Below are 24,529 nucleotides of genomic sequence, written 5' to 3' on the forward strand. Positions count from 1 at the left end.
ATAAATATTTTGAAGTAGGGAATGTTTTTAAGGCTGTTTCAATAATTCTGTTTTTTGAATGTATTAACATAAACTGCAACACAAAGCAGAGTGGTCTCTGTCCATAGAAAGAATAGAGAACCAGTTATCAGGAAGATTTTCAGTTATGTTGCAAGTTCCTCCTTTCCCAGAATATCCCACCTACTTGAATGACCTGATCCCAATTGTTAGTCTCTTCTTTGAGTTAAATATTTAAAGACCTTAGTTACTGTAGAGAACAGTTCTTAAAACTGGGTCAGTCTGAACAGACTGTCCCTAATAACTATATCAGTTCTTACTAATGATTAGCCCATGAGTTATCTAGTAAGGCATGATGTGGCAAGACCCCACCAGTAGGTTTTAGTGTTAGGGAGGGTGTCAGGAAATGTTCAGGACCAGTATAGATCTAGGGGAAATCTGGGTGGAAAGTTGGTTGTGGGTGAGAGACACCCAGGGAAACCAGGTATGAAATCACTGATACTAAGAAGAGGGAAGGATCAGCCATGGGAAAGATGACTAAAAGAAGACACAAAGAAACTTTGTTTGCAGCTATTTCTACTGTGAAACAAAGCTGGGAGTACTCTTGGCTTTTAAAAACCAATTGACCTGTTCTCTGTACCCTTTGCTTACCTTTGGATTTTTCTTAGATCATTTAGCAAATAAAATATTTGTGAAAATGGTTTAAAATAAATATGAACACTTTACAGTGTTATTAATGATAGCACACAGTAAAACACAAAATTTAAAGATATTTTGGGAATGCATATAGCTAAAATTATATAATTTGGATGAAAATTGATTTAAAAAATATCAAAAGTAGGCATATGTAGAATGATGTCAGGAAACCAGTGGGAGGTCTGGAAGCTGATAGCACAACTAGACAAATAAGCAGTTACATTTTGTGGATTAATAATGTACTGGTGGGCTGAGGATGTGGCTTAAGTGGTAACGCGCTCGCCTGGCATGTGCAGGGCGCTGTGTTCGATCTTCAGCACCACATAAAAATAAAATAAAGATGTTGTGTCCACCGAAAACTAAAAAATAAATATTAAAAAATTCTCTCTCTCTCTAAAAAAAAATAATGTACTGGTTGTTGCCTACAGACAGGTATTTCTTTTACATGATCTTCTAGCCTTTAGGGTTACGGACATATGCACATCAAACTGTAGTGCTCTGTACTTCTTAGAATTGTAAGCTTTTCGAGAGTGGGAATATGTCTGTAAATGTTTCTGTGTCCCCAAACGATGCCTGCTTGGTGAACTTTTAACTGAGTGTTGCTTGTTCATTTGTAGGGCACACTTGCAGAGAGGATTCGTGCAGGTGGTGCTGGAGTTCCTGCGTTTTACACCAGCACAGGGTATGGGACCCTGGTTCAAGAAGGGGGAGCACCCATCAAATACAACAAAGATGGCAGCATCGCTATTGCCAGTAAGCCCAGGGAGGTAAGAAACAGCTCATCCAGACAGTGTACCTCTTTCCCCATGGCATTCTGGGTGGAATCACCGTGGTGAGAAAAAAACACTCACTTTCATCAGTGTATTTGTTGACATTTCCACCTAAACCTGGCTATCTGCCAGTAATTAAAATCACATAGATAAACTAGAATAAATATGAAGAAAAGAAGCTGTGATGGATATATACTGTACTACTCAAGATTAGTTGGCTGATATTATGGATGGTTTTAACAAATTTAGGAACATTTATGATTGCTGATTTTGCTATATGGAAAATGGAAAAGTTGTCTGATATGTATGAACCCATCCTGTGACTGAAGGTGCTAAAAAACAAGGGAAATCATAAGTTAGTCTGAAATCTTGAAAAGTGGAACACAGTTAAAATTATATGATGGAATTCATAGTTCATATTATCACCTTTATATTTTGTATGTTGAACACATGTGAACTTTTCATTTACTAAATCGATTGATTTAAAATACTGTGTACCTTTATAATAGTCTGTTTCAGTCACATAATAGGAAAGAGTAGACCTCTACATATAGGTATTTAAGTTACTCAGATCTGAGATAATTTTAAAAATTATACCGGTCAATGTTTCATAATTGTATTTTTTATGATCTTTTCATTCTTCTTTTCCAGATGGCTCAAGGGAATTAACTACTAGGGGGTGTTGCAGAAATGCTAAGATTATGCCTCTAGGGAAGTGAAAGTAGTCAGTGAAGTCATCTCTCACCACTTTTGTACATGTGGGGATGCTGGCTCTGCTCCTCCTTTTCTGGGGGACGGTAAAGGGTCATTGAACATGCCCCTCGCTCATCAGTGTTTATCTCCAACCATGTCCTCCATCTGGAGTTTTGCCTTCCTGCTGAGAGTGACCTATATTGATTCAAAGCTTGTATTAAATAATTTTCATATTTAATTTTGCTTTTTCCTTTTGCTAACTAATCAGGTTTAAAACATTTCTTGATAAGGAAAAAAAAAAAAGAGCCAAATTTTAAAAATGAAACTTAGTGGTATAAAAATAGTATAAAATTGCCCAGAAAAATTGAGTTAACACTTTGGTAGCTTGCTAGAAATTGTCGCATTAACTCACTCTGAGAAAATATGATAAACTAGAATCTTCCCTGAGTTTGTTTTTGCCTGGAGCCAGGTGCATGAATCTAGTAGTTTTGTCATTTTGACTGAACCCTCCAGGTATATGACAGATTATTCTTTGAAGCAGTTCTTCTTATCTCTTTATTTTCCTGGCCTTTGGTTTTAAGTGAACTAATTCCTTAGGTTAAGGATGTTTATTGAGACCCTTGCCTTTGCGGGGCACTGATCTAAGCAGTGTGAAGAAATGGATGGTCTAGACCAGGTCCGCCTGCAGTGGAGACACTGACAGTGAATGAACAAACACATAATGGGTGCAGTAGGCTACATGGAGAAAAGCCAAGGAGGTCAAGGGCAAAGAGAATGATCAGCAGGGACACAGCATTCCAGATTGGGTGGTCAGGGAAAGCCTTTCTCAGGAGGGTAGTATTTGATGGAGACCTGAACAGGTAAGAGAATGAGTAAGGTGCTCAGAGGGTCATGGCTTTAGTCAGAGGAAAAAGTAAGCACTACATGGGATTGAGGCAGCCACAGGCTTGTCCTGTTTGGGGAACATCAGTTCATTGAGACTGGAGCAGAGAACATGAGGCAGAGAGGGGTAGGGATGCAAAGTGAAGAGAGGCAGGAACCAGATCCACACAGAGCTTGGAGTTCACGGAGTGTGGAGAGAAGCCAGTGAGAGTTTTGGAAGGGTGGGAATGTGATGTGACCTTAATTGTTTGTTGTGAACATCACTGTGGCTCTTGGGTGGTGACTTTTATGGTTTTTGTTGTTGCTGTTTGTAGGGGACCAAGAACAAGAAGCAGTGAGAAAGCTTAGGGGGCTGTTATATGAATCCTGATGGGAGTGGAAGGTGGCTTAGATAAGTGCTAACAGTGGAGTGTGGGTGAAGTGGTTGGAATCAGGATAGAAGTTGATGGAGGAACCACAACAGGATTTACTGATGGGCTGGTTGTGAGCTTAAGAATGGGCAAGGCACGGGCTAATCAAAGAGCTCTCCAGGGACATGGTACATTTACGATGTCCAGGAGACTCAAGAGGAAGATGGGTTTCCACTGAAGGAAGAGTTAGAGCCAGGATGGGAACTTTGGAAGCTTTGGCACATAGCATTTAAACTCTCAGGGCTAGAAGGATGGCTTGGGCTTGCATGTAAATAGAGAGCACTTTTCTGACAGTTAAAGGTCAGGAGGAGGAGTGGGAGGAGGAAAATAAAAAGGCAAGAATGATTAGTGTCTTAATAAATGAAGAGAAAACCAAGGACTGATTTGGAAGAAGAGGGACAGTTTGGGAAGGGAGAGGGAGCCGGGGATCCTCTGAGTCAAATAGTGTGATGAAGCTGGGTAATATGAGGACTGGAATTGACCAGTGGATTGGAGAAGTGGAAGTCATTGACAACCTTAAGGAGTGGTTTTTCTAGAATAGAGAGGATGAAAATCTGATTGGAGTGGATTCAAGAAAGAACCTAGATGAAGAGGTAGAGACTGACTATCACAGCTCTTTCAAGTGAGTATAATAACTAGCTTGAAAAAAATAGTTCTTTCCCCCTTTTAAAATTTTAGAGTGGCTAGCACTGAGCAATAGCTAGTTTGCAGACATCAGAAAGTTATATAATTGGAATATAAAAGTAAAGCCAACTTCTTGACATTGCCCTGCATTCGCAAATATTTACTCCAGTTTCCCTGTATGTAAAACACTCCAATGTCATTACTGGTGTTTATAGTGATGGTATTTGAAGTACATATACCATTTTTTAAAAAAGCTTTGTATATTGATAGGCAGCTTATACATTTCTTTTATGTAAATTCATATTAAAAAGATCTTAATTCATCAATGAGTTTCAAGGATCACTAATATTTTCTAGCAGGAAACTGGGATAATATCTTTAAAGAAGCTTTTCTTTAATAAAGGATTTCTGTTTTTAAACCATTGTTAAAAAGTAGATGTGCCAAATTCCTATTGAAGCCTTCTCTTAGCTGCACTGAGTCTATTTTTCCACTAGGGGGTGCAGTAGGAACAAGAATGAGGTGCTTCTGTGGCTCCATCCTGAGCAGAGATGGAGTGTGGCTGTCGTGTTTGGTTCCACTCTTCCTTTGTCTTAATTCCCAGAGACAAATCCCCAACAATAAGGGAACATAATGCTGAGGCAAAGATTCACCTTATTTTCTTCTCCACTCAACTCAAAGTAGAATCAAAGGGCAATAAACATACAAAAATCAGTAGCATTTCATGAGCTCTGTAATGACAGAAAGATGTAATAAGTTAAGATGTTATGTTTAATGTAGCAACAGAAACATGGTACACCTATGAATAAGCCTAAGAAAAATACATCCAGATTTTATGGAGAGAATGATAAAACTATTGAAGGAGGTAAATGAAAACTTCAAAAGAGACATATGTTATAACCATGGGTGGGAAAATGGGAATCTGTCAGTTCTCTTCAAACTCATTTACTAATTCTGTGTATCCCAATTAAAATCTCAACAGGTGATTGTAGATCACAGACTAATGAGGATAGAGGACTGGATTTTTATAACTATTTTATGTTTCAAAACAATATGTAGGGGCTGGGACTGTAGCTCAAGGGTAGAGTGCCTGCCTTGCACAGCACCACTTAAAAATAAATAAAGATATGGTGTCCATCCACAACTAAAAAAGTATTAAAAAAAAAAAAACCAATACGTAGGCCATTTCATGTGTCCTAGATAGGTATTTTCTGGCACGGTGGGAAAGTGGAACTGTTTTTTTATGTTGCTTATGTAATCTGTACACACAAAAAATAAAAGGAGCATTAACATAGTTTATCCCTTAGACTTGAAGAACTTTCATTTCCTCAAATGCAGCAAACTTTCTCTTCACTGGGCCTTTGCACGTTCTGTATCCCAAACTCCCCTTGACCATTTTGATGAAGTCTTAGTTGCCTAACGCTACGTAAAAAGTCTCTGTTGAAATTCCTTTCCCTCTGGGAGACCCTCCCTCACTAGGCTAGTATCCTTCTTGTCTGCCTCTGTCAGAGAACATACCACAAACAAGACACATGCAAACACCTGATCTTGCCCTCTTTGTCTCCTGCAGGTGAGAGAGTTTAATGGTCAGCACTTTATTTTGGAAGAAGCAATTACAGGGGATTTTGCTTTGGTGAAAGCCTGGAAAGCAGATCGAGCAGGAAATGTGATTTTCAGGTATTGTGATGGTTTAAAAAATTATTAACATAATACATGTCAGCACCTCTACGTTTCCTGAAATGACTGCAAAAAAGGTATCACAGTGAGTTTTCCATTTAAACATTCCTTTTAAAAATGACTTATGATCATACACACCCAGGTGTACGTGTACGTGTATGTGCATGCAGGGCTACTGCCATGCAGTCTTGCTGGTGCACTGAACCTGTGAGAGTCTGTTCTGATTAGCTATGTCTGTGTTGCACTGCTCATAAATTAAATATTTGGATCTATATTCCCTTGTATGTAATCACAAGCAATTATTATTCCCTATGTATTATAGTTGTCAAAACTAGTTCTTTTTGTAGAAAACATGATGAGCACACAATTTTAATTTTGATACTGTTATTTGTGTACATTATCTTGTAATGTTAAAATTCCTTTGCTCCTCTGGAAAGATATTGCTACTAATAATTTAGGTCAGTTCTTTTCCAGCCCTATTGGTGTCTCCCAGAAAATGTTTATAATGATTCTATCTGAAAAGTTGATTATCTTTAATAATGCTGAACTTTCATTCTTATTATCTGCATAGCCACAGGCTTACTAGATTTTAGCATCTTGATTACCCTAAGCATACTGAATTCTGAGTATTTAGTGTCTTAGATTTATAGACTGTGTAGTTGTGTTTTGACAATTGTGCCACCTTTGACTATACATGAGTTTTTCAAAATGTGTGCTCTTGAAGACAACACCTGTTAGGTTACAGAATAATTTTCCTATAATATTGCCATTTGTTGCTTTTAATTAACATTTTTTTAATACTTAGCATATACAGCTTTGTTGCTATCATAGTTAAATTCTTAGTGGTACTTTCCTGTTTTCCTTTTTTTCCCCTAAATAATATATGTGATATTAACACTCTGATTTCCTGAATTCAGTCAGTTTTTGAAAATGTGACTACTTCTGGCAATTACAAGAGACATTTTACATGATCTCTACTTTGACATGTTGGCATATTGTTTGCGAAGCCTGTTGCTTTTTAAAAATGGTTAATGAAATTGTATAGTAGCAAATAGAAATGAGCTATTTTAAATATTTCCAGGAGTTTGTGCTGTGCTCTATTGCCTGGCTCAAAAGGCTGCACAAGGGCTATTCTAAGCCTTGACTTACTCTTACTCTATTGAACTTTGGTATAAATTGAAAGCTTCCCATCACTAATGGTCAAGTGACCTAGACTCTTAAGATACTTAGTGGGGCAACTGGTCCAGAGGCCTGCTTAAGCCATTGCTCAAATGGAAAGTGGTGGCCCTAAAAAAGTGAATAAAACATGGCTGTGACTGATTTTGTTCCACCATAGAGTGCCTATTGATGCATATTCCCAGAAACAAAAATATATGTTAATATTTATGGTCAGAGGAAGTATAACAATTGAGGAATGTGGGAAGCAAAGTTGATACCTTTTTGAATTTTTTATACATCATGTGATGTGGGTATTATACTTCCAAAAATTTCATCAGAAAATAATGTTGATTCTCCATCTGGGTACAGTGGCATATGCCTGTAATCCCAGCGACTCAGGAAGCAGGAGGATTGAAAGTTTGAGGCCAGTCTCAGCAGTTAAGCAAAGCCCCTCAGCAACTTAACAATACTCTGCCAAAAAATAAAAAATAAAATAAAATAAAATAAATAAAATAAAAAATAAGAAGGTGCTCAGAGGTAGAGCAAAACAAAAACGAAACAAGAAAACAGCAACAACAATAACAAAAAATACCTCACAAGCAAAAGGAAGAAAGAAAAAAGGAAAAGCTTTCTCCAGAACCTTTATAGGTGACGTACAAATTCCCAGAGACTGTTTCATTTAATTTCTTTAATAGGTTTTTCTTTAATAGAGAATGAAAATACTATATCTTTTCATATGAAGTACTCACTGATTTTCCTTTCTTAATGTTTTATTTATTTATTTTTATGTGGTGCTGAGGATTGAACCCAGTACCTTGCGTGTGCTAGGTGAGCGCTCTACCGCTGAGCCATAACCCCAGCCCTTCCTTTCTTAATATTTTAATGACAGCAGATTGTTTAGTGAAATACTTAACTATATAAGCAAAGTAGCATTCCTATTAAAAGATTAATGGATTTGTTTCAAATAGAGCAGATTAAAATCCATTTTATTTTTTATATATAAGCTGTATGTTGAATGCAAAAAATAATCCCTTAAAATAAACTGTGTAAATTGAATGAAGTGGCCATTATATTGTTAAAATTAATAAAATTAGGGCTGGGGTTGTGGCTCAGTGGTAGAGCGCTTGCCTAGCATGTGTGAGGCACTGGGTTTGATTCTCAGCACCACATATAAACAAATAAATAAATAAAGGTCCACCATAAGAAATAAAAAAATTTTAAAATTAACAAAATTTTATTAGTAGAACATATGATACATTCTTGAAGAAGAGTTATAAATTCTTTTTAATCTACAACATTTTAAAATTGAAAGATGTTTCTTGTTTTTGGTCTTCTTTTTTCACTTTCTTATTTCTCGAATGCAGGAAAAGTGCGAGGAATTTCAACCTGCCGATGTGCAAAGCTGCAGACACCACAGTGGTGGAGGTAAGAGAAGAGGTCATTTCTGAATTCCTCATATCAGTTTTTTAACTTGATGTTTATGTATTAGTTCAAGAAGAAGCCAACAGTCTGTCTGTTCTCTGGAGGACAAACAACGGCAGCCTTTTGGTTTTGGATATGGAGGGATTCTGTTTAAATATAGAATAGTTGGTGTTGTGGCAGACAGATCTCTAGTCAGTTTTCTGGGCACTAGGATGCTCTCTTTTAGAATCTAACCATCGAGCAACTTATAAAAGTCTTTTGGTCCTTGAATAAAATAAGTAAACATTTCAAGATAATTTTTTTTGTTACCATCTGAGAAATATGCCAATCGATTTTGTCATCGGGCAGACATCATAGAATATACTTACACAAACTACGGTACTGTGATATCACTAGGTCATATATTCTTATGGGACCCTCTTATCATATATGCAGTCAGCTGTTGACCGAAATATTATTTGGTACATGACTGTTTATAATATTCTAGGAAAATAGTGAATTATATCAGAAGTTTATTCTCTTTCTGAAGTGAATGCTATGAGTTCTTCTTCTCTGATTATTTTTGTAGTGCTAGGGAATCCAGGGCCTGACACATGCTAGGCAAGTATCATTTCATTGAATTACATCCCCATCCCTGATGCTGTGAATTCTTTAAAGGCAGGAGGGTAGTACAGATATTTGCTTTGATGGGTTTCCATTTGGAGCAGTTGGATTCAGGAGTCACTGACCGACTCGTTTGGATGCCCAGGGTTTGGGAGTGGTGTTAACAATTACAGAGCCTTCCCAGAGTTAAGGCTCTAAAATAGGTGCTTTTACCAAAACCCTATCATTTTGGTTGTACGTATTTGAACTCCAATGGAAACTTCAAAATGATTCTTCAGTTGCGTCTTTGATAATAAACTTGGAAACAAATGTTTATGGAAGTTTGAGATAGCTTTCCCTTGGAAGGACTTTACAGAAGACCACTTTGGGATCTGGGAAAAGAGACTACATGTTCCTGGTGTTTTTTTATGATGGTGGTGGTATTTGTGGCATCTTTTGAGTTACCCATAATGTTGGTCAAGATGGTGTTTCATGGAGGCAGTTCAGTGGTATTTTTGAAACAATTAAACCTTTTAAAATCTTTTCCTCTCTTGGAAAGTGAAGTGCTTTACTTGTAGTGCTGGGGGATGTGGTATTTTCAACCTGGGTTTGGTGGTTTCTTTTGCAATGATTTTAGTGTATTTTCTGCAATGAAATGGATAATGGGGTTTACCCTGTATGTGTAATCTGTTTCTTATTTATTGAATTGTCGTATTAACCTGTCTGTGGCACATACCTGCAGCATTACTGAAGAAAGGTCTATTATATAGGTTCAAATAATCGATAGCTTATCACTCTATTGATTTTATGTACTTCTGTAAAACCAGAAGTGGACATTTCTTTTCTGAGTATGAAGGGGCATTATGCATTATCCTGGGTAAAGTTATATTAGGATTTTTTCCTATTATAATCTGTTTTTTTTCAACCATTCTTATTTCTTACAAGAGAAAAAAGAAAAAGATATTCTAGTGTCCAAGAGTCACTGAAGGTATTAGAAAAAAGAGACTCTCTTTTGTCATAAGGGGAGAAAAAATTCTTTAACTGAGCCTGCAAGTATAATAAAGGCTACTGTTTTGGTCAGCGTTCTCGCTGCTGTGACTAAAGAACCTGACCAGCACAATTATAAAAGAGGCAGAGTTTATTTGAGGGCTCACAGTTTCAGAGGTCTTAGTCCATAGAAGGCCGGCTCCAGTCCTCAGGCTTGAAGTGAGGCAGAACATCATGGCAGAGTGTGTGGCAGAGGGAAGCAGCTCTATCATGATGATCAAGAAGCAGAGAGAGAGAAACTCCACTCTCCACTTACAAATATATACCCAAAGCCACATCCCAATTCCCACTCCCTCCAACCACACTCTACCATTTCAGTTAATCCTGTCACTGCTTAGGCCAAGGCTATCACTGATTAGCCAAGACTATCTCCTCTAGACTTTCTTGCATTGTCACATGTGAACTTTTTGGGGACACCTCACATCCAAACCATAACAGCTACCCTCCCCCTGTTTTCTGGAATAGAAATCTCTGATCTATCACAGCACTGTATCCTGGTGGGCCCAGACCCACATTAGGATCCTTTTTGATACAGCTACACCCAACTGACTGTGCTGTCCAATATCGTAGCCACTAGCCACCTGTGGCTTTTAAAATTTAAATTCATCAAAATTAAATACAATACAGAGTCTGTTACTCAGTCATAAGTAGTCTCAGTTCTAGACTCACTAAGCTGGGTGTGGTTAGTGACGACTTTGTTGATCAGCATAGATATAGAACATTATCATCACTGCAGAAAGGTACATTGGACAGAGCTAGATTTGAAGAATCAGTGTGAAATCCATATTTCTAGTTTAGGAACTTTTAGCAAAACCATTATTTGGGCAAAATATTATTGTAAGTCCACCTTTTCTGCATGCTCATGGTAGAGGGGGAAATGTGCACTCAAAAGTGGAAAATAATTTGGATTTGGGGATACCCTAGATTGGTGTTTTCTGGTGCAAAAACTCTGTTTTGACTTTGTGTCTTCTGTACTGTTTGGAGTCTAGTGAGTACCTGGGCTTCTGCTCCCTTATCTGTGCAGTGCTGTGTGCATTCCGTTGCCTGCACTGGCTTCCAGGTGTTTATGATCCTTCTCTTGTAGGCATGTTCTGCTCTATCTTACAGTGGTGCTAGTGGGATAGATGATTATGATCTGGTTTGAAGTATAGTATTTAAAAGGAATCTTGAGAAAGCATAACCTCTGTATTCTTCTAGATGCTAAATGTTAATGATGATAGCTGCCATTAATCAAGAACTTATTGGGCTGGGGATGTGGCTCAAGTGGTAGCGCGCACGCCTAGCATGCGTGAGGCACTGGGTTCTATTCTTAGCACCACATAAAAATAAAATAAAGATATTGGGTCCACCTAAAACTGAAAAATAAATATTTTTTTTTTAAAAAAGAAATTATTATGAATTAGTTACTACTGATTCTCTGTGTATATTATTATTTGCGTGACAGTCCTGTATGAACCATAATTATCTTTACCTTAAACATGAGGACGTTAAAGTACAGAGAGGTTAAGTTGAATACCTGATGTCATACAGTAGGTGGAACCAGGGTAGAACTCATTTTCTATTATGTTATGAAATATTTCAAATCATTATAAATTAATGGGGTTTTCAATTTTTGAAAGATATTGAACTTCCAGGGGTGTAGTGCATTTCATTAGAAATGAGCAGAAATTAGCAGATAGGGAGATTTTTGTTGTTGTTCAACCTACTCCTCTATCCCCAGCCTTTCTTGCCAGTTATCATGACTATGGTCTTTTTCCCACTGGTACCACCTACCTTGGAGAGGCTTTGAGGAAATCATTATCCTGTGATCATAGCTCTATGGATTCATTTAGTCTCTCTCTTGGACTCTGTTTATTCTATTGAGTGGCCTTTTGCAACTTTTCTTGTATGCCCTAAACATGGTGGTTGAATGTCTTTTCTAGTACTGTAGTATCTTAAATAGTGAAATAGTGGGAATGGTCACAGTGACGGCTGTACCTTTTAGATAAAACCTTTTTTTTTTTTTGCATTACTGGGAATTGAACTCAGGGCCTTGTGCATGTCAGGCAAACTCTCAACTATTAGCTACATCCCCTCTACCCCCCAAACTTTTTTTTTTTTTTTTAAATTTTATTTTGAGACAGGGTCTCACAAAATTGTACAGGCTGGCTTTAAACTTGCAATCTTCCTGCCTCAGCCTCCTGAGTCACTGGTAACTGGTGCTGTCGGCATGCACACTACATTTGGCCAGAAGACCTTTTTTTTTTTTCCAGAGAACACTTTGCTCCTCTCCTTTCTGTTACAGATGAGGAAATGGATATGGAGGACTTTTTATAGCTGCATCTGGTTTACAGCCTGTCTCTGGAAGCTCCATACGGCTGCATCTTTTCAGTGTTTTTCCCTATTTACTTGAGTTCTAATTTGAGTTTTGAGGAAGAGAGAACTATAAATATCTAAAATATAAATGATGACTCCCTTAAATATCTTATAATTCTTTGGGACTTAGAAGCAGCCATGGCAAAGGAACATTCAATACAACTCTTGCTTTTTAATTTTTTTTCTCATTCATTTTCTAATTATATAGTAATTAATATCCATGTGTTTTATGACAAGAAATAAGCCAATATGTTTATCTTGAATGAAAAAGAAAATTAAATCTGCTTTCCATAGCAATTGTTTCTAGTTTCTATAAGTGGGGGAACATTACTTCCTTTTGGAAAAGTTGTCTCTTTCTGATGTGTTCTAAGCAAACATACATTGTGTAAAAAAAAAAAAAAAACAAGGTTATTACCGATAATGTCTGTGTTTAGCAAAATAAATGTGAATATTACACTAGTCTTTCTCCAGGCCTGCGGCAGATTATATGCTTTTTCAAAGTTGTGGTGTAGTCCTCTTACGGAACTGGGTGGTTACTTGGGAAAAATAGTGGGTGCACATATTGACACTCATGCCAGAAAGAGGTTTCTCTTTTTAGCCCAGACTGTATTATTTCTGGACCTCCCTCTCTTGGAGTGGGCGAAGTCTTCCCTAATAAACTTCATGAGTTTAAGAAAGAGCAAAACCAGCCAAGAATGGCTCCTGGGTGTTGTATTACATGTGCATAATGAGAGCAGCAAGGACTGCTGTGAAGGGAACTCATGTGGCTCTTCTCAGAAGGAGACTTGTTAACCTCTCAGCTCCCTGCGAGCCCCTCCTCCAGTCTCCTCTGTGTACAGCCCACCATCCTGGATTTCTCTGGCAAATGGCTTGTTTCTATGTTTTTTTTTTTTTTCTAATTTTTATTTTTTTTTATTTTTTAGGAGCTTATAATAGAAAACCTAGGAGGAGGGCCAGGAGTGCTTCACTCAGGAGACTGTTTGTTGATGCTTTGTCTCCTGGAAGCAGCCTGGCATGCACGTGCTGTCAGAAAGGGTCCTCTGACTCAGCCACTGAAGGCTGCCTGCGACTGAAATAACCTCGCTGGTTTGGCTTTCTTTGTGCCATCAGGCTTGTGCCATGGCTGGTGTCATGAGACAGCAAAGGCTTTACACAAAATCCCTTCACCTATTTTAGTTACTTTCAGCATTTAGTTAAAAGGGGTATATATAGTACTATATTAATATATAGTACTTATATTATGGAATATTGACCTAAATGCCTACTTGTTTACATTCCATGATGTTTGATGCACACAGATCTTGTAGACATGTAGCCTGTGTGGTTTATGACGCATAATAAGTTGAGCATCTACAAACCCACCTAATATTTGTAAGAATTAGAGTCCATATCCTCTCTAGAGATAATTGCCATCAGGAATATTATATTTGTCAGTTTCTTGTTTTTTTTTAAGCTAATTCTGGGTCATAAAGTATAGGCACATGGAAAATTATTTTGCAAAATGATATCCTAAGAGTTTTTGATAAATTTCTAAGAGCCAAGCATAGAAGTATGCTCTGTACCAGAGCCTGCCTGGCGCATTCTATCTCTAGTTAGGAGATTAACTTGAGGAAGAGATTAGGGGACATTTGCCATTCCACCAGGTGGGTGCGTTGTTTCTTTTGATTAGCAAGTGAGGAAAGGTGAAAAGTGCAGTGTAAATGATATTACAAAGTTTGGTTTCGTATGTTTGCTTTGGAGGTTTATGTAACTGTAAAGAGCAGAATGTCATGAACCCTCCTGAACCCAACACCCCGCTCCTGTGACATTAACCTGTGGTCACTCCTGCCTCATCTGCATCTTCTTCTCATCATCTTCTCTCTGAACTCTTATTATCTTGAAACAAGAACCAGATCAGTGTGCAGTGCACTGATACTTGGAAATTCTGTCATGCCAGGCATTTTTCTAGGATGTGGAGATACAGCAGTGAACAAAGCTGAGAAAAATCCCTGCCTTCATGGAGCTTTCACTCTGATGGTCCAGATAGACAAAAGGTAGAATAAATAAGCAAAATACTTAACATTTTTCATATTGTTAAATGGTAAGGAGAAAGAAAAGAGCACATGGGAAGGAACACAAAAGGTCAGGGAAGGAAGGTTAACATTTAGACAGGGAGGTCAATAAAAAGCTTGGATAAGGTGACTTTTCAGGAAAGAATTTAAGATAGTAAGGAAGCTATATTTTCAGCGGCCTGGGGGAAGTTTGGAATGGGGTTGCAGAAGGACTAGCAGGCACAGAGACCTGAGCATTCCAAAGGGGAGCATTCCTAGTGGGTGTGTGTGCAGAATAGCGTGATATGTTCTGTTTTCTTTAAGACAAAGGGACATGCTCCGGAATCCTACAGGAGAGTTGATTTCCTTGAGAGTAATGCTAGTATCTCCTTCAAGGCTATGTGAAATGTGATTTTTATTCTTAATGCATTTTACAATATTTTCCAAGAAATGGTTAGTTCTTGGTATGGTTTGAATGTGGTTTATTCCTCCAGAGATTCATGCGCTGAAAGTTTGGCTCCCAGTGTGGTGGGATCTTTAAAAATTGGGGTCTAATGGAAGGTGGTTAGGTAATGGGGTCAATGCTCTTGGAAGGGATTAATGCTGGTTTCTCAGGGTGGGTTCTTAGAGTGAGTTGTTATGATACATGGTCAATTCATGCATATGGCCTCTTGTGCATGACTATTTCCCTTCCTGCTTTTCCACCGTGGTGTGACGCAGCCATGGGGCTCTTACCAGAGGCAGAACAGATGGGGCTGCCTGATCATAGACGTTCAGCTCTAAAACTGTAAGCTAAATAAACTTCTTAAGGTACCCACCTTTAGGTATTTTGTTTTTCCAATAGAAAATAGACTAATGCTTAAATCTGATGTCAAAACTGAGGTGAGCAGAGAAATGTGATTTTTGAGCTTTTGATTAGAGCTTCCTGACTCTTGGTCTCTCTTTGGAGAACTTTCATTGATAACACCACATGCATTGTCTTGGCAGAAGTGATCAAATTGACTTAGTGAGGCCCAAAGCATCTTAGCAAGACCCTGTCTCTAAATTAAAAAAAATTGTGTTTTTTTTTTTTTTTTTAAAGGGCTGGGGATGTGGCTCAGCAGTTAAGTGCCCCTGGATTCAATCCCTGTTAACAAAAAAAAAAAAAAAAAAAAAAAAAAAAAAAAAAAAAAAAAAAAAAAAAAANTAAAAAAAAAAAAAAAAAAAAAAAAAAAATCAAATTGTTTTCACTTTACAATACAATAGAATATGGGAACACAGGGTGGATTTTAACCAATGGACTTAATCACTTCATTGGATCCTGTGAATATTTAATCTCCACCAAGCAGGCCAATTAATGTATCAGTATTTTAGAGATTTGGCTATCTTGCTTCCTGCTTTAGAGAAAATGAAAATGCCTAAGGGATAAACAATTCCTTTCCACTTAAATTTCTTTTATTCTTAATCTTTAGATTGCTAATGCCTTGATTTACAACTTCAAAAACAGCAAAATTCAAATTGTTTTCAAGAGACAGTAAAAAGGAAAAATAATGGTATAACTCAGGAAAAAAAAATAAGGCTTCCATTCACCTAAGCCAATTACTTCTAACCATGCTGAGAAACTTCATTAGACCTAGTCTCAAACAATTACCTCTTACATAGGCAACTACTACGCCCTCCTGTGTGGAATTCATTCACACACATATATGATTGACATGTAGAGACACGATCTTTATGAAAACTTGACTGAAATGTCAAATTTGACATTCACTGTGTGAAACTTAATAGGTTAAATGCCCTTCACTGTACTTTAGTATTAAACTGGCAAACCTTTCTACTTCAGTTAATTGGCTAAAGGCCAGAAAGAAATAGTTTATGCCAATCTTCTTGAGTTCACCAACACAGTCCACTTGTGTCAAACAGTCAACACAAATTCTTACACAGAAAAGGAAAAAAAAAACAAAAAAAAGAAGAAGAAGAAGAAGAGAATGAGCTGTCCATTATAACATAAAAAGAAGGAATGCGTCTTCCACTCTTGCCATGGGCCTTGAGATCCCTCAATCCTAAGGCAGAATACTGTCGCCTTCCCCAGGGTTAACTTCTGGGATAGATACGGTGAGTTATTAATATCTTTCTTATGGATTGCTTTTTAGACCTGTTAAATGATATGATATCTTTAATTTACATTTATTTTCTTGACAGTTTTCAGTTATAAGGTTTTATGCATGCATTTGGGTTTCATTTTTTGTATTGATTACTAAACTACTTCAAAAGGGATCTCTGTAAATTCTATGCCGCAGATTTAGCCAGGTATAGAATGCCTTGATAGAAAACATGCTAATTTTCTAACATAGTTATGTTAAATGAACTGATTGGTTCTACTTGTTTCAAAGTATTGAAAGACCATTCATTCCCTTGAATTTTCATGAAATGTGAGATTGGTTTGAAAAATATTTGGATGCTAATGAAGATATATTTGATGATGACATTGTAGTTTAGCAACTTGGTAAAACAACCTTCTCAATAACAGAATTAGTATTATGCTAATAAATGGAAAAATATGGACTTGGTGAATATGGATGGTTGTGTACTTAACTGCATTTTTATTTTTTGGTGTACTCTTGTAGATTACTAAAATAATTCTTAGCCTAATGACCATTTATATCCAGAAGAAGAGCAGAATAGAAATACAGTTCATTGATGATAAAAATACATTAAACAAAGTGCTAATCTTGACATTTTATTTCTTGTTGCTTGGTAACAATGCAGCAACTTCATGAGAGAGTCCCATTATCTCAGGTACAATGGACTTCATTGCATTGTGGGGTAGAAACACCAATTACAGCAAGTCATTTGTATGCCTTTATCCTCACAAAATTTTGGTGCTATTTCTTATTGTTAGTGCAGGGATCCTGAAAGAAAAAGTCATTTTTAATAATATATCCTTCTTTTTTTTGACAGATTGGCGAATTTTAAAAAGCTATTTTTGGCTTTTTGACTTTCCATCTATTTATAATTTTTGAAGCTTCACAAGATTGTGTTTTAGCAACCTGCACTACATAAATCTACCTTTTAAATATCATTATAAATATGTACATTAAAAGTGATGCTACATTAGTTCTTGCTGAGCATCTTTTATGCTTGACCGTGTAGAAAAGGAGAAAAAAATATTGAGACATAATTTTTGGCCTTATGAAAAATAGGGAATAGTCCTTTTCTTTTTTTAAAAAAAATTTTGTAGTTGTAGATGAACAGAATGCCTTTATTTTACTTGTTTATTTTTATGTGGTGCTGAGGATCAAACCCAGTGCCTCATGCATACTAGGCAAGTGCTCTACCACTGAGCTACAGCCCTAGCCCTTCCTTTTCTTTCTCTATTATATAGTGTTCCTAATTTTATTGGAGTGTGATGGTTTTAAGTGAAAGACTAACTCATGTTGTATTAACTATTTTTTTCTATTATTAGTTCGTAATTGTCATTATTTACAATAAAGGTTGCATAATTTGTGGCCTTTGTACTACCTAAGAGCTCAAAATGTTTTTATGTTTTTAAAAGCTGTTAAAAAAATAAAAAGGAAAGTGTGTGACTGTGTATAGCTGGCAAAGCCTAAAATATTAACCAGCCCTTTACAGAAAAAAAAAATTTCAGACTCTTGATTTATGGCATAATTTCCATTTCTGTAGTCTGAATTTATTAAATGTCACTTAGCATTATGTCTTAAAAACCAGTGAACTTAAGCAAAGTTGAAATAATCACAACTAGTTTGAAGGGAATTATGAAATATATAACCTATATAAGTCAATATAGGTTGACTATAGAATCAATGACATATTAAAACGGACAATATGAGATTGTGTAGATTAGTGAAATGGTCATGTGATTTTGTAGGCTTGCTTTTTGGGCAACTGAGCAGAGGAAGGTTACATACAGCAACTGGTTTATGTAGCTCTGGTTGCTACGGTTTCTTTAAAATTTCAGTGTCTTTGTCAGTAAATCTGACTCAAATAGGGTTTAATTACATATTGGTAGAATAATTTTATTAGAAAATCTTGCCTTTTACCCCCATCTAACTTACCCAATACTTGAAGGCCAGCTTCTTGTATACATAGGTGGATGCCAGTATCCTGGGATGATGGGTTGAGGACTTCTCCAGTCTGACCAGAGTCTAGCTTGTGGTTGCAGCTCTTGCTGGCTGGTAGATTTCCAGGAGCTGTGGAAACAATCCAGGGTTGGCGTCATCCTATGTCCCTGGGGTTTGGAAGGGCCTCACACCTGCTAGGTGAGTGCTCTATGGCTGAGCCACAACTTCCAACCCTATGATACTCCTTTTTGTTTTTCCTCATGTGATTTGTTTATTTCCAAAGCAAATATAATGTTTTAGTAAAATACTCTGTATTTGACTCNTTTTTTTTTTTTTTTTTTTTTGTACCAGGGATTGACTCAGGGGTACTCTATCACTGAGCTACATCTCAGCTCTATTTTGTATTTTATTTCGAGACAGGGTCTCACTGAGTTGCCTAGCACCTTGATTTTGCTGAAGCTGACTTTGAACTCATGATCCTCCTGCCTCAGCCTCCCAAGTCACTGGGAACATACAGCTGTTTTTTTATTTGAACTCTCTGTACCCCTGCATTCTGGAGAGAAGGTGGTAAGATTTTGAGGATGCTAAGACTCATTTTCTCAACTTCCCAGACTATGGTGTTTCGCTGCCTGTTATCTTTTTAGTTAGAAACATCTAGGTAAGATTTATCTGGTTATTTCCTTTTTTTTTTGGTTGAGATAAAGGCCTATAAATAAAGCTCTTTAAAGAAAGTTACCTAGGGTACCTGTGTGCTGTCTTGCCTCAAACCCATCCTCTTAAATACTCTCCTCTTGGTCCAGTTGGAGAGTATTCTGTCGACAGAAGGCAGGTATTTTAGCTGGATTCACGTAGCTCCTCTTTCTTGTAAACAAAGGCTCAGAGAACTCCATACTTGAGTGCCATTTATGTAGTAGCTTGCATTTAATTTCACTTTGTTTGCACAGTGCTTTATGCTTTTCAAAGCACTTTCACATAGAGTATCTCATCTCATTGGCTCCTCTAATTACCAGGGGAAATTGGAGGAGACGTAGTTTTATTGTGGTCACACACATGAGAAAACTGAGACTCGCTATTTCGTGGAATCGGTCGCTAGGACGTTGAATGGTTCCATGAAGAGACACCTGGGAGACTTGGTTTAAGTCTCCATCCTCTGTCACTTTGTAACTGCCATACCAATATGGAGGCCTTATTTCTGGGTGTCAAGACTTAGATAAGAATGATCAAACTCTGTAAGTGGGTAGGTATATGGGCTTTAATAGGGGCTTGGATTTTATACTAAGTGCAGATGGATGGGTTGTGATTTTAGCTTGTGTATTTTGTGTAGAATGGACTTTACAAAGGTGAGAAGGCAGGTAGGGAAACAGAGAGGAGTCTGTTGTAGTGATCCATGTGGGAAGTGGATGATGGCTTGGGCTTGAGTGGTGGAGAGGCGATGAAGGAGACACCGTGTTTTAGAGGAGGATCTACCTGATTTCCTGAGGTCTTGGCTGTGGAGTCCTGGGACAGAGGAATGGCAGAAATGGAAAGGACTCCTACACTCAGCCTGAGCAATGGTGTTTCACTTACTGAGATTGGGAAACCTGGGAGGAACAGATTTCATGGGAGGCGGGGAAAGGATTAAGGGCTCTGCTGGGATGGATTGGCCTGTTAGCCTTTCACGTGTGATGTTGCAGGTGTGGATGGACGTGTGTATGTGGTGCACAGCCGAGAGGTCTAAATCACTGGGAATAATCCACATTGTATTGATGAGTTAGATTGATGGAATAGAAAAGGCCAATTAGGGAGAGTAGTCCTGGGACCAGTCCCTCAGCGGTCTCATCCTTTTCTTTTCAATCCCTTCCTTCCTTCCTTTTTTGTGGTTTAAGTTTTATAAGCAAATTCTGAAATTAAGAATCACATTTGTGCCTCTCACAAGGTTTGTGACCCTGGGCAAATAACTTTAGTACTCTGGCTTTAGAGCATCTCCTGTCTTCTTGCCTATTTCATCAGTCTTGTTTTGAGCCTTAGGAGGTATAGGGCATTTGAAGGTAGTTTTGAAACTTTAAAGTGCTATATTCTCACCCGATCCCTCCTGCTGTTGCAGTTAGTAAGCCTCAGGTGACTGTTGCGTTTCTCACTGACCTTCCACTGACTGGGTGATGATGACTGTTGCAATGAAATTCAAATTCCAGGGAAATGAAAATTCCACAGTGCCCCTGATTTCTAAAGTCTTAGGGCATTATCAGAAACCAAAAAAAAAAAAAAAAATTAAGTTTTTTTCCCCCTGTTAAAGTGTGTTTCTATTGAGTATACATCTTGATTTCTTTTGAATGAAAGTAACACCTGTTATTCTTTGGGTAGTAGGAGAAACACATGAATAGGGTGGCCTCAGATATTCAATGATGATTTAGGTTCAACCGTGGAACACCACTGCCCCAACACATTAGAGGAACTAAAGTTTCAAAAGAAATTGTTTTCTCTATTTCCTTAGGATGTTGTGTTCTGTTACTCATAAATAAGTTAGATATAAGGAAGCAGGTGTGTTTTGCTGCTTCCTTCTGAAAGGAGGCTTTGCCTTCTTGAATTTTCTTGGAATCATGAAAAAGTATCTTTGTTTTATATGAAATAGTTAAACAGTAGGTTGATTTGGGGGAAAGATATGAAAGACCAGAAACGGGAATGATTACCTGTTGAAATGTAATCATTCTCGTTTCTGGTCTTTCCTATCTTTCCCCCAAATCCACCAACTGGTCTGCTCGGTGGTTCATGCCACGAAGAAACTGAAACCATTCATGTCCTGGAGTATAGGTCTCCTTCTCCCTTATTAATCATTTGATGTTTAAGGATAATATAAAGAGTTTCTGTCACTTAGTAACTTAAGTCCACATTCAGGTACTTGGAAGAGAATTCTGGATCCAAATCCCATGCAAGAGAAGGGAAACAGGAATTGAAGAACCCTATTACTTTTTCTCTGTACGGTCTGTGAACAGGAGCTGGGTCATTCATTTAAGAATCTATTTTAGTTTCCTTAGTAATTGGGGGAAAGGCATATGAGTTTTGCCTTGTATTATGAAAAAGCTCTGTTCAGTTTAGAATTTCATTTTAGATTTTGGAAAAAGCTTTGCAGGCACAGAGAAAACTCAGGAAAGAAATATTCATCTTTACCAAACTCAGATGAATATAGATTGACTATAAAAAAACTACAGGATTAAGGTTGTTAAGAGTTTGAAAGTTTTGGTATAATCTAAATTTCTGCCATTTTGAAGAATTTAAGGAGCTTATTTATTTTGAGAATTGGCTTCCTAGAAGTGAAATTTGACCCTGAGAAATAAAGTTCTATATAAATAAAGTTCTATAACTCTGTTTCTGCTATAAAGAAGGAGTATTATCAAAAATAATAAACTTTTTCATTAATTTTAATTCATTTATCAAATATTTATCTATTGATAATATATACCAAGTTTTGTTCTAGACTGAATCAATAATAGACAAAATGCTCTGCTCTTACAGGATTTATATTCTGTTTGAGAAGCACAGATAATAAATGAAAGTGGAGTCAAATACAGAGTATTTTACTAAAACATTATATTTGCTTTGGAAATAAACAAATCACATGAGGAAAAACAAAAAGGAGTATCATAGGGTTGGAAGTTGTGGCTCAGCCATAGAGCACTCACCTAGCAGGTGTGAGGCCCTGGGTTTGATCCTTAGCACCACATATAAATAAATAAAATAAAGGTATTGTGTCCACCTACAATTAAAAAAAAAAAGGGGTGGGAGGGGAAGGGAGGGGGCAGGGGGTTAGAAATGATGGTGGAATGTGAGGGACATTATTATCCAAAGTACAGATAGAAAGACACGAATTGGTGTGAACATACTTTGTATACAACCAGAGATATGAAAAATCTTGCTGTCTATGTGTAATAAGAATTGTAATGCATTCCCCTGTCATATATAAATTAAAAAATCAATTTAAAAAAGGAGTATTTTAGCTGCAGTTTTATTTATATGTAGGGTTTTTTTTCATTCACTTTTATTCTTTGGTGGATCATTTTTTTTTTTTTAACATACAAGGCAACATTTTATGTCTAAATTGGTGAGCACTGGGATTATAAGGAGATAAGAAAATGGAATGGAAAACTTTCTTTATGAGATCAGCTCCCAGGAAATAGGAGGGTCAGTAAAGTGGGCCAAGTAGACTCTATATAACTGAGGGTTGCCCTGCGAGGAGTGTGGCAAGCTCTAAAACTGAAATATTTTCCACAGTGGTAATAGCGGGGAAGGAGTTATAGCCTAATAATAATGAAACCAACAACAGCAAAAATAGCAACAACTGCTATTTATACCATGTACTTATGTCCTAAGCACTTGAAGTCATTGTTATAATAACTCAGTGAGGTAGGTTTATTAGCCTTATTTCACAGAGGTAAAGGGAGATAAAGAAAAGCTTTAAGGCATTAAAGCCAATAAGGGGGAGAGTCTAGATTTAAACACTTTTTTTTTTTTTTTGCTTCCAAAGCTTATATTCTTAAGCAGACGCAAAGGATGGTTGGTATATTTTAAAGTATAGTTTATTTCATACTTCATAGTGTGAACACTTTTATATAATTTAATGCTTCCTGACTGGCAAAGTAAGAGAGCTTTACCTAATTGAGTTTTTTCAGTTAACAAAGTGTAGCCCTAGGACAATGTTAATATTTCCATAAACACAAAATTAAAAACCATTTAGTAATGTTAGCCCTTATTTATTTATTTCATAATTGGTACAAGGGACTAAACCCAGGGGCACCTGACCATTGAGCCACATACCAGCCCTATTTTGTATTTTATTTAGAGACAAGGTCTCACTGAGTTGCTTAGTGCCTTGCTTTTACTGAGGCTGGCTTTGAACTCAACATCCTCCTGCCTCAGCCTTCTGAGCTGCTGGGATTATAGACATGTGCTCCTGCGCCCACCTAATGTTTATAAAAGCTTATAAAAAGCTTTTATAGCTTATAAAATAGGACAATTCCTAAAAGCTATCAAATGAGAGCCTTCCCACTTTTGAAGTTAGAATACATCCCACCGACCCCATCTCAAAGTGAAGTAGATGGTATTCAAACAATAGTTTTGAATCCAAGATAGAAATTTTAGTTCTAAATTTAATAGGAATTTAAATGTAATAGTATAATAACTATTGGTAATGCTTACTATTTGAAAAAAATAGGCATTTCTATTTCTCTTCCAATATGCAAGGGTCTTAGAAGTCACCACGGCCATCCTCACAATGAGAAAAAATTTTGAATGAACTTCAAATCAACAACTCTCCTTAGATCCTTTAGAACATTTGCCTTGTATTCGCAAAGCCCTGGGTACAACCCCCAGTTTCCCCCAACAAAAGAAAAGAAAACTGATGTTCAGGGCAAGCCACTGCCTGCCACTCTCCACTTTCCCCACCCCAAAACTGAAGACTGGCTAATGAGGCCTCACAACCTACTGGAGCAGAAGGTCCCTGGGAACAGGACCCGGGGTGGGTGGGGGAACCTAGACTGACATGGCTGAACTTTTGTTGGCTTGCATGGAGAAGTTTGGAGGGATCCTGCCTATATATGACTTTCACTGCTAGGGTCCCCACCAGATTTTCACAGTGAAAGTTGGAGAAATACCTCCTTGTGCTTCTGTCAGGGAGACGGGGAAATTAACCTTTTTGAATATGCCCAGAATGTTCTGTTCATAACAGGAACTGCTGTCAAGTGAAATGAATGGTCACAGTTTCATGAGGAATGTGAAGGAGAATTGGGAATACTTTGCTTTCAAGTATTTGGGCTACCTATTAATCAGAGTAGTGTTATTTTAAAAAGAACTTAGTTGTAAATGTAGAGATTAGAATAGTTGCGCATTCAAGTGGAACCATTGGAAAAGGTAAAAAGAAACATAGTCACGATGTGCTAAGAGAAGGAAGAGAAAATGACATCTCATTAAAAGGTTAATGGAAACTAGAAAAGACATAAAAAATAGAAGGTAAAGATAAAAAGAATCAAAGTGCAGGCTAATGAAGAGAAAAATAGTATCCAATATGGTAGATATTCTTACTATATATCAGTAATTATTTTAATGTTAATGGTCTGAATACCCGTTAACATTAAAAGATAGGGACTCCCAAAATAGAT

The 24,529-nt window shown here is 37.2% G+C and overlaps 1 protein-coding gene across 1 annotated transcript in view; it reads left to right on the top strand.

The window, feature by feature from the left end:
• Positions 1 to 24,529, top strand: part of Oxct1 (3-oxoacid CoA-transferase 1) — a 136,697-nt gene that overhangs the window by 24,911 nt on the left and 87,257 nt on the right. The window contains exons 5-7 of the mRNA XM_015490474.2: positions 1,311 to 1,460; positions 5,640 to 5,746; positions 8,269 to 8,329. Coding sequence (XP_015345960.1) covers positions 1,311 to 1,460; positions 5,640 to 5,746; positions 8,269 to 8,329 — 318 coding nt within the window. The remainder of the gene's footprint in view (positions 1 to 1,310; positions 1,461 to 5,639; positions 5,747 to 8,268; positions 8,330 to 24,529) is intronic.

The sequence above is a fragment of the Marmota marmota genome, unplaced genomic scaffold (genome assembly GCF_001458135.2).
Source record: "Marmota marmota marmota unplaced genomic scaffold, marMar, whole genome shotgun sequence".
Taxonomy (NCBI): domain Eukaryota; kingdom Metazoa; phylum Chordata; class Mammalia; order Rodentia; family Sciuridae; genus Marmota; species Marmota marmota.